Source organism: Gavialis gangeticus, unplaced genomic scaffold, assembly GCF_001723915.1.
Source record: "Gavialis gangeticus isolate Ggan-Ray unplaced genomic scaffold, GavGan_comp1, whole genome shotgun sequence".
NCBI classification, from domain to species: domain Eukaryota; kingdom Metazoa; phylum Chordata; order Crocodylia; family Gavialidae; genus Gavialis; species Gavialis gangeticus.
The window spans coordinates 183,424,791-183,436,457 of record NW_017729022.1 but is presented as its reverse complement, the minus strand read 5'-3'; the positions used below and the strand labels follow the sequence as shown (position 1 = coordinate 183,436,457).

The 11,667-nt window shown below is 38.8% G+C and overlaps 1 protein-coding gene across 1 annotated transcript in view; it reads right to left on the bottom strand.

The window, feature by feature from the left end:
- USP34 (ubiquitin specific peptidase 34) overlaps positions 1-11,667 on the bottom strand; it is a 237,910-nt gene that overhangs the window by 94,489 nt on the left and 131,754 nt on the right. The window contains exons 37-39 of the mRNA XM_019516623.1: positions 8,685-8,740; positions 8,475-8,595; positions 2,102-2,285 (exon numbers count right to left, since the gene is read on the bottom strand). Of these exons, the coding sequence (XP_019372168.1) occupies positions 2,102-2,285; positions 8,475-8,595; positions 8,685-8,740 (361 nt within the window). The remainder of the gene's footprint in view (positions 1-2,101; positions 2,286-8,474; positions 8,596-8,684; positions 8,741-11,667) is intronic.

The window sequence follows — 11,667 nt, the reverse complement described above, 5'->3', positions numbered from 1 at the left end:
CAACAAAGCTAACTAACTAACTATAAAGAAAAAAATGAGCTGAAAAAAAGATGCCAGGAAAATTATTATGAATTTTAATAGGAAATAAAAATAGATAAATGGGAACAGGGTTTCCCATTTATACAAAGGAAGCACTGCTTTCAACGCTGCACTTCAGAGTTATGAGTACAGATAGGAAGTTGACCATAAATGCCTGCACTAGATGGTAATCACTAGGAAAGCATCATATGACAACAGAAGAGAAAAGCTAATAGGGAACAGACGGACAATGAGAACCCAAAGCCTGATCCTGTCAGATACATGCAACTGGAATAGCCGCTTCAATCAACCTCAGAAAAGAGACTGGGAAGGACAAAATATCCTACTTTTACCAAAAGTTGTGATTTTTCTGTGAACTATGAGAGGTCATGAACAGCTCAGTTGAGGGCAAGAGCTGCCCTTTGTCAAGGCTTCTTCAAGAAGGAAAAATCAGAAACCGAATCCAGTAGAAGAGAATGACATATATGCTACTATAGTCACTCCAAAAAGTGAGCATATGCACTTACAGGACCAGATATTTTATCATATTCACTTAAATACAAGACCACCTGAATAAGATAATTAAATAATAATTAGATTCCATGTATGGAAAATGTATACATTTGTTATAATTTTCCAGGTATAGCAACTAATCACTGGAGGTCTGCCTTGAATTTGTCCCTCTCCCACTGCTACAGTTGGAAAAATAAATTGCGGGGGGGGGTGTCAAGTAGCCCCCTTGCCCTCTGCCCCTACAACTTTTTCCCCCCTGCAACATCTCACCCCCTCCTTACTGTCATGCCCTGCTCTCCTTGAGCACACGGAAGTGAGGGGTAAATTTGAAAACACTTGACTTTGAAATAAACCTGTCTATAATAACTTGTATATAGGCAAATTACTATAAGTAACCATAGACTTAGTTCATCCAAAGACTTAGTTTTTTTAAAACTGCTGCAAGGGAGACAGCTCAGTGAAGAGGAAGAGGAAGTGAATTAAATGTTGTGGCTCACAATGACTTGTTGCCACTTAGTGGGGACTGACAGCAATGCGTACTACCATATATCTTATTCAGATGGGCAGTACTAACATATTCTTCTGGTAGGTTCCCATCAGTATGTTCATCCAATATGGGTCAAGTGTTTTACAGTCATGCTCAGTCCTGGCTGCATTTCATTAGATGTCCATTACTGAGCACATGCTGCTCTTGGTGTCAATTTAATGAGACAATGTATCTACCTAGGTTTCCTTGTACCTGAATGCAAGATAAGGAGCTTTTTCCCCCAGGCTGACTGTAGGGCAAAACCTCACCTTGTATTTGAGCAAATATGGTAAATACTAAATGGAAACAAGGGGTATTAATTCAAGGAGAAAATGTTTCAAGAACAGAAATATTTAAAGATTATATGCGTACTGTTAAAGCCTCAAGTCACACTAGCACCCCTTGTGATACCGTTCTATAGTAACAGAACAGAAAGGATATTTAAGAAAATATTAGTTCTGATAAGGCCTTTATTACATTTTTTCTAAGATGCACCCAGTTTAACTATGCCAAGTATGTCTAGATATCTGGATACACTTTTGTGCTAAACCAACTCTTACTACATATTCTTAATAAATCTTGTTTTGAGTCTTAGATTTAGAGATGAAGTCATCATGATACAGCTTAGGACGGATGAAAAAAACAAGCAAAACACTAGCCTCTTGTGACATACACGTGTGGAAAAAGCAGTACTTATCTTGAAGCACCTGTCTGAGGGAATTCTCTAAGTTACAGTCTCTACAATGTACTCCCTCTTCAAGAAACAATGCTGAGAGTGAAGTCTAGGTTCTCTGTTTCCAAAAGGGTCTATTGGAGATGCAAATAAATCCCCCACTGGGACACTGTGCCAGGCTGAATCAGCATGGGAGTGGACATAAGGGTTAGAGTGGGAGTGTGCACTTGAGGTACATTCTCATTTTTTTAAGTGATCTTTATAAACCAAGATCTTCTAAATAAAATCCATGCCCCGAAATATTAATACTGAAATATATCTAATTTTGCACAAAATACTTAAAAAAAACTAAACATGAATAAAGTTCTTACACTGCATATGTTGTGCCATAACCCAGTTGTGGAGCAGCCTGTAGTTTTCTACAGACCCCTTTACCATTTCTACCAACAAGTCATAAGCAGCAGCCCTTGAAGAATGTGACTTGCATTTTGGCTGTTGTCTATCTTTTAGACTTGGCAGCAAAAACAGAAGATTGAAGATATCTCTTAGAAACTCCTGTAAAACAATTCAATCAGTAGGTATATCAGTTTGCATAAATATTAAAAAGAACATGGACATACTATTTCATATCATTTCAATCTTTTTATGAATGCTTCTTCATCAAATAAAAACAGTTTACATATTCTATACATACATTTTGAACTGTAAACTTTAACAGTGCAGCCTTTATATCATCGTCTTTAAATCATGCAATGTACCAAAAAGTAGAATTCCCATAACTTGAAAAGCAGCATTGTAAATGTCTTAACTTATCATGACTGAAAAATAAATGAGTCCACTAAAAAGGAGTAAGACGCTTTAATCCTAGCTGTTACACAACTCTACTATTTGATATAACATTAGCAGGGGAAAAAAGTGAATGAAGGCTGCCAAACATCCATAACTCAGTAAAGTACAGACTTTAACTAACTGAAAAGTTTCTATAATGGCAGATTTATATAACCTGAGGAATCTACCACATAACAAAGATAACTGTTTCAACAGATCCTACATGTTATACCTTGAAAACTACATTGTAACACTATGAAATTTATGCACTTCACAGTTTAGTACAATTTTCTCTTTTCTTCTGTACATAAATGAAATAAACCAGAATGAAAAGAACGTGTACTAATGCTAAATGTGAGAAAAGCAAACTGAAATAAATGATCAACAGAATTTCTAGTATAAAAAGGATAAAAGCCTGGCATTGCTGAAATAGATGGCAGAAGTCCAGGGACTTCTATATTGATAGAATCTCACCTATCCAGGCACGCTTTCAGTAGTATTTCTGAAAAAGCCAGTTTCATCCAGGAGTGATCAGACTAAGTGATTTAATGTTTTCTCTGGACTTAAAAATCTATAAATAATTAATTAGTCATAAAACTTTAATTAGGGTCATATTATCAGTCTTTTTCATATTGTTCATATAATGTTGACTTTTAATATTACTGAACTATATATTTAGGGTTTAAAACAATAATTATAGACTTTATGATTAAAATTATACATTAAAATATTTCCCAAACAAAGTAAATCTATGTTAATAGGGACATTAATAAATGGATTAAAGAGGTAGTATAAAACATAGATGTTCCAAGTCATATTAATACTGGTCAACAAATGTAAAGTTATAATTTGTTACATTTCTTTCCAGTTGAATATTTCCACTGGAAACGCTGTGGGAGCACATCTATACTCTTCTTTCAATATTGTATTTTAGTAATATTAATTCAACAGTGTTAGCTTTTAAAAAAAAAAATTAAGCGTATGTTGGCAACCCTACAATTCAAAGGCCTCAAAGGTATGGTAATACAACTATATTTTTCAAAAGCAACATTACTCTTAAATGCATAGTGGGAGCATGTACGTGTACAATTAATGTACACAAATAAACTCTAGAGCATACTGCAATATTATATTATATTGCAATATGCTCTGGAGTTTATCCATGCATAGCACATGGACGCCAGTCGCAGTAGCCCAGGCTTGCTGGGGACTTGGCGGGGTGGGGGCAGGGGCAGGGGCAGGGGAGGGGTCAGCCTGCCAGCCTGGGCTACTCCAACCAGGCTCCATATGCTGCTGAGCAGCTGGCTAAGACACAAGGATGCTTCAGCACAGGGGCTGCCTGCCGTTAGCACTGAAGCACCCTGTACTCACGAAAAAACTCTGCAGCAGGGTAGGACTTTTAAAATACCCTGCTGCAGAGTTCTGTGTGCCCTAATAGGGGTGCATGTGTAGACGCCGAGACATTTACTGTGCAGATAATTAGTCAACTGCCCGGTAAATCTCTCATGTAGATGCACCTAGTAGGAAGTAATAAAAATTGGGAGAAAGTTGTGGCAGAAGGTTTAAATAGTGAGGAAGGATCAGAGGCTTTACAGACTGATTTATAATAGGTTTATAAAAGGGCAGGGTGATTTGCTCATTAATGAAAGACAGTGGACAGCCGACAGGATGAGATTTTGCTTGTCACAGGAGAGTTGTTAACTGTTAGCAACTATTTGATAAAATACAATTTGTTGGCCTAAATAAAACATACAGGTCGGTTGCTTGGAACACACATTTGAGGAGCACCCAGAACCTACAGGCTAATTATCTTGCGTTAACTGTGAATCAATTAAGTCTGAGTAAAAAATTCTAGAGTATATTTTCTTCAAGGAGACAGAAGACAATGTAAGCACACTCTGCAGACTGATATTCTCTCTGACTCTTTATAATATGAAAGACCTTTCTTCCCCCACAGCTTCAGAATAAATTTATGTAAATAATAGACATGATTTGAGTAGAGTAGCAACAGCTTATACAAAGACAAAAAGACATCATGGAATTTAGAAAGAAATATCTCAACAGTTTATTTGCATATATCTTGACTAAGGGTGAGGCCAGGAGCCAAAGTCTGCATATAGATGATTTTACAGAAATAGCTGTTAAAAATAATTGTTTAGTTGAGCTTTGAATGTGGCAGCCATTCTTTTTTAGTTAGCAAATTAAAGACCACACAGATAGAGAGCAAACTTAGGGAAAAATGCAACAGTAATAGGACTGCTACATTAACAGGGCCACAGGGTTGAGTTTTATCACTAGATGCTATTCTGTTTGTCCACAAATTCCTCATAGAATTTATAAGCTTGTCTACAAGCAAAGTTGACTAAGTCAGAGTTACATTTACTTATCTTCAGAAACCAAAAGCTAAGTAAAAGCAGGGTTTGAGGAGTGCTGAATGGGATCAATTCGCAAACGCATAGATGTGTACCGACTGCCTGCTGAGTTTGCATTTTCATTTGTTAGATGACAAGGTGCATTTTTATTTTATTACATTAACTAAATTCTTATTCTTTCATTTTTTAAAAGCTTTTCTCTTCCTTTTAACCAGTTTATATCTTTCAGAGATCAGCCTGAGGACAAGATGCAACTTGCTGCTACAGCAGTTTTAATAAAAGTTAATACATGCCATTACAGTGCCACTTCCTGAATTCCTTGGATTCAACTAATTGTCAACATAGAAATAAGACACAGAACATCATTAATATACTTTGATTATTAGTTCTTACATTCACAAGCTGTTAATGCCTTTAACAAGGCTAGAATTATTGGCATACATTTTCAATAACAATGTCACCCTTAGTTGTCATTTGATGGTCTATCAATTTTATTTCTAAAATCACTAGTGACAATCCCGGAGTATGGGTGAGTGAGTCATTAAAAAGAAAATTTTCTTAGGATTTTTTCAAAGAGATAAAATTCTTTCCCATCTGATGGCTGAGCTCAAGATATCCACACGTTATGAATCTACTACTGCATCAAGTAGACATTAACAACTACTGACTGTCCTTGTAATTTCCCATAAATTCCCAACATATCCACAGAGCCAAACTCCTCTTCTAAATTTTCCCTGGCATTTAGGAAGAGATTCTTTACAAAGCACATAAGCTTACAGTATCTCCATGAAAAGCCTCTGTGGTCTTATTTTCACTGCATGCGGACAGGGCCATCTACAGCATTAACAATCAGAAAATTTCTCCCCATGGGATGGAACATTATTAGTCAAATTGCATGCTTATTTCTTACAACTGCATCAAGAGAAGTTTTCTGTTAGCCGATGCACTCGTAGTCTGTTTCACACTTCAAAAAATGTAATCTAGTCCCACCCTGTAGGAAATCCAGAACTGGAATGCTTGATTTCTTTAGTGTCAAATTTTTCTATCTAGGTACCAGTAGGATTTTTTCCCAAGCTCTTGTATATGCCAAAAACAGAAGGTAGAAAGACCTGAAGGAGGTTAGGAGAGGATATATCACCTTGCACATGCTTGCCTTTACACCCTTGAAAGCACAGAAGAACTCTTTACTTTGAAAAGGACTGGGCCAGTGCTGGGAACTTTACAAACGTTTTTTAGCTTGACCTGGAAAACTCCTGAAAGGACCACATCTGCCAAAGTCTTACAGGTCAAACAGTACATATTTGGCCTTTGCTAGTGTGTATGGATGCAAAAGCTCCAACCAACTATGAAGTATCCACACTGGGGAATGGCTGGTAGTGGCAGATTTACCTTTCTGTAACTTATAAGCCTGTTCCTCGCATTATGTGAGGCTAGTTTCTTTTATGCTGGAGGAGGGAGGGAAAGAGAATCTGGCCGATTGTCCTACTGATATGTTGTTGAATGTCCCCTAAAAGAGGAAATCTTTAGTAAAAGGCAAAAGATTTATGCGATTTGAAGAGAAACTATTGGTATATGTGCTGAACCATCTCTTTGTTCTCTACAAGGACAGAGTGTGAATTTGAAGTGAAGGTGATTGGCATGTGCCTAAGCCTCAGAATAAGGCTCCTGGACAAAGCTGAAACGGCCTCCAATATTTTTACAAAAGAGAGACAGCCCAAATGTCTCAAAATAAAAAACAAAAACACTGTCTCCAGCAATCCTGTACTTTATATTTTATGCTATTTAAAAGGAAAATAACTTGCTTGCAGCAAAGTAGCGCTGTGAAATAAATAATAATCTATAACATGATATATAATTTTACATACTTTTAAAAACGATGTCAGTTCAAGACTTATCGTCAGATAATGTGTTGGGACTCAGGTCTTTAAGAAAAAGTTTCTTGAAAAAAGAATCTATTGTAGCCACTGTTCTGTTCATATTAAGCCCTTCTTCAAACCTGTTTCCTAGCTTCCCAACAATATACCTATCTATCTAAATTCCTGACTTAATCTTCAAAATCCTACCCAACTTTGCCCCTCTCTACCTCTCTGTTTTGTTTTTTCATTTAGTCCTCTGTCCAAGCTACATAGCCAACTGTCTCTCATGTCCTTCTTCCCCTCTGTGACTGGCACTGTTTCACACTATGCTCTAATGCCTTGACTTCCCATCCAGACCTGCTTTCCAGGTCCTCTTCCACCAGATCCCTTCTTAAAACAAACTTCTTTTAAGAAGTCTACAGAACTAAATCTCTCAAAGTTAAGCTATCAAAATGAGCCAAAAACCTCCAAACCCATGTTACAGCTCATTATAATAAAAAAGATATTTAAAAAGATTTGCTAAATTCTACTGCCCAATCACTTGTTTTTTTCCTATATCCCATTCCCCACTGTTCAACTATCAGTTATTTATATAGGTTAAAATCCAAAGGGAGAGTCCTGTCTTATTACTCTTCTACAAAGCATATTCTCTACATATGAAGTTATATAAAGACGTATTGTAAATACTCTTATTAAAGATACTAAACATTTCAGTTAATGCCCAAGTTAGAAGGAGATAATCGAATTATCTGAAATATAAATTATTAAGGAAGACAATGAATGTCAGCAAATTACAAGGGACTTTGAGCCAACCAGACAGGATTAAGTGTAGTCACATATATAGGTTTAGTTACTTGCTGAAACCTAACCATGGTTCTGATCTAAAGATCAGTGAAGTCAATTAAAAAGACTCACTGGTTTCTATGAGCTATAGATGAGGCTTGATGTGATAGCCTCAACTTTCATGTGCAATTCTATAAATCACTTCCATAGCCAAACTACTTTTGAACAAAGCACTGGAGAACAGAGCAAATCATGTTGTTAAATGGCTTTGCTTGTTATCTTAGAAGTGGAATTTCACTCCTAAAAAGCTAAGCTGCAATACAGACTGACCACTGCCACAGGGAAGAAGAACATGTTCAAGTCTATTGTCAATGTCAGGGTTTGGGCCAAGTGCATCCATGAAGTGCAGAGAACTGTCTATAATTCTGTTTTGCCTCAATCTCCACAACACATATGAGGATTAGGAGGAATGGTACAGAATTCTTGTGGCTCAAACTGTCTAGCTGTGCAGCTCATTCACAGCTTTAAAAGTTATGTTAAGATCTTTCATAAGCACACTGAGTGCCTCAGGATTTGGCCAAGGAATAATAGGTATTGGTGATTGGTAAGAACTTGATTAAACATGATTAGTCTTGAAAATACTTAGCAGTAAGCAAAATTAAACAGGCTCTCTAAAACATAACAACTGTGCTTAAGATTAAAAATGCACTGAAGATAGGGAGAAAGGATGCAAAAATAAGCTCCACTTTATTGTCTTTCAATCTAATTAGCAAACATGTTTCTGGCAATCACCATAAAACCAGTATCTACAGCACCTATACTCAAGAAAGAACAAAGGTTAAAGAATACAGTTACAAAACATGACATTATCTATTTGATAATTTTTCTAGGTATTTTATCCCTACCTGTCCTTCCCGGGAAAATTTAAAGGGCGGCTTGTGTTTAATAACACTTGTTGCAAGCCGCAGAAGTCCTGTTAGCCCATCATCTTCTATGTTACCATCTTGATAGTCAAGGATTTCTCTGCTATAGAAAAAAAAGAAAAAATAGGCCTTTTTACTGCATTAACAATGAAACATACAATTTCACATAAAATGATCACTAGCAAAGTTTACCTCCGAATGCAGTCAGCCAGGTGTCTTGCTAGGGCATCTAAATCAAGCAATGTTGTCTGGATTAAAAAAAACCAAGAAAATGGAACATAAACGGAAAATAATTAGACATTTTATATCTCTTATTTGATTCATAAACCCTCCTAAATAAACTTAGTTTGCAATTACAGATAAATTTCTTGAAGAAAAATTTGCAATTTCAGGAGCCAACAAGATATAGAAAAATGTAAAACATCTAAAATACAAGTTTTCAACAAGTGTGTATTTATATCAAAATTTGTGCAACACTATTTAATATTTTGTTGATTATATTGTAAATTTCAAATTCCGACTTCAATTCTACAAGTTACAAAAATATCAGCTATTAATATGGGTAAAGAAACATAGATTATAAACTGCAGAGAAGATCCTACTGGACACTCCAGTCTGCAACTACAGAAGCAGTCAAAAATGTGATTTTGGACACGCACAAAACTTTTTAGAATTGAGACAGGTCCAGGCTTATTTTCTATCAGCCCTCTTCCTCTCCCTCAACTTAATTTTACATGTGCCCACTTACCCACCTCTCTGCCCTATCGCCCTTAATCCCCTTCCCTCTAATGTCCATTCTCTCTCTACTTTTTCTTTCCATTTAGCTTACCCTTTCCTACCTATACTCTTCCCCCCAAACTACACTTACATACTTGCTGTTATCATACAATTCACTCTATGACCCACCTTTTTAGGTTTTATAGGGCAGTCTCTATTTATCTTTGTACAGTGCCTACTACAACACAGCCCCAACTCCTGGTTCATCTCTATGAGCTATCACAAACACAAATAATAATTATACTACATTCATTTGAAGGATGAAGCAGTTTGTGAACTTCCCTGAGAAAAAGCAACCTCTGCCCATTATCACAAGCTAGGTGACAATAGCAAAGATAGCTAAAATTAATTGTTCCCAGTCACCCTGTCTGGCTCCTGTGTGTATAAGTTCCAGTTCCTGTTGCTAAAAGGAACAACTTTCTTGGCAAAAGACTGGACTCCAGCCTAGCAGATGGTCTTGGCCAAAATGTTTTATACTTTTGTGGCTTCTAGACTTACAAGGAAACAGCTCCATCTGGCACCAAATATAGCAGCCACTCTGACTGGTTCTCAACCAAGGTGTTGCAACACTCAGAAATTTTGAACAGGAATTCATAGCATTAAAAAAAATTCTGACCTGTTGCGGTCCTTCTGAGTTTGTTACAACAACAGCATTTTTGTAGTAAAAAAAATAAAAGTGAGAAAGAAAGAGTTGGTATTTTCTGAGGGGTGCCTCAACTCTAAGGAGGGGTGCCATGAGGCATAACTGGCCCAGAAGACAACTGCAGCAGTCCTTCCTCTCCCTTCCCCATCTCCCTTTTGCTCTGGAGGCTTTGTCATGTAGGAGCAACAGCAAGCAAGGCATAGCAGTGTATCTCACAGTGCAAGGCACTCCAAAAATTTTAAATTTGCAAGAGAGGCACTGGATTTCGCTACTGCTGGGAAGAGAATTCACCCCATTATTTTTGCGCAAATGCTCAGGTCAAGGGGCATTCCTTCCCCTCAAAAAACCCCCTCCTGAATTCAGTGGCAAAAACATGGCTTGGAATCTCTCAGAAGGTAGATATGCACCTTTTTAGACTAACTAAATAAGATAGCCATAGATATATAGAACACAAACTTTCATGAACCCAAATTCTGAGTTTTGAAATCTCTCCCTAGCAGCAGCAGACTCCACTGCTGCTCTACGGAACCAGATACAGACATTACACTTTTACCAGTATAAGGGATCAACAGGGATCTGAGTTTTCCATTTCCTGCAGAAAAATGCAGGCAAACATTTATTTTCCCTTTTAAAGGAGAAAAACGCAGCCTTTCCCCTTTGAAGTGGGAAGCTGGATTTCTCTTTGCAGGCTGGGACTAGTCCAGGGGAGCAGAGGGAGGGCAACTGAAGGCAGAGAACCATGTGCGTTTATGTGCGCACACACACGGCTGGCAATCCAGTCAAGGCACCGTAGTGCGAGCAGCCCCAGCAGCTGGATACAGGTAAGTCTATGGGAGAGGGGGAGCTTGGAGGGCCAAAGCTTGGGGACTGTCCAGGTGGCTGTGCGTGGGGCAGACGTGTGTGCATGTGTGAGCATGGGCATCAATCCTTAGCAGCCCAGCTACACAGCTCTCTGCTGCCCCTGAAGGCCCCCCTCCTCCTTCCTCTGCTGGAGTTCTGTGAATCTGGGCAGGGCCAGCCAGGGTGGGGGGCAACTGGGATCCCCCTGCAGCAGGGAGGGGTGTGGGTTGGGAATGAGGGGCACCAACAGGGCTAGGTTGGGAGTAAGGGGAACCAACAGGACTGGGAGGGTGGGGGGCTGTGGGCTGGGAGTGAGAAGCAACTGCATGGGCAGATGCAGGGCACCTGCATATCAGGTTGCTCAGTGCCACTAAGTAGCAGCCGGGGGGGGGGCAGGGCGGGAGAAGGAATGGCTACAGCTGAACCCATATCCTTGTGAGAAAAAGGGGGCAGGGGGAGCTCTGATTTTCCATGATAAAAAAAACTAACTAAAACATCAAAATATATAGGTATATAGAATGTATTTTATTATAATGATGAACAGAGGCATACCAATACATCCATCTGATACCAGATCGGTACTGATATAAAGAAAATTGTCTATATTGGATATCGGCCTGATGGGGCCAATAATTTGGCTGATAAATGCCCGTGCTTCGCACAGCTGCAGCACAGCACAGAGCAGAGCTAGCAGCATGGAGAGCTGCCTCTAGCTGGTATGTTGGAAGGGGAAGGGGGAGGGAAGGGGCATGGGAGGGCAGATTAATGCCCCCCATGGTGAGGCAGGGTCAGGTGCTGCCCAGCAGGGGCAGGAATGGGACGGGACGGGACAGAGGAGCAGTTCATGGAGTGGGGGCAGCTCCCACCACTGCTTGTGCCCCGGGGGAGATACTCCCAGATCTGCGTGGTGCGGGG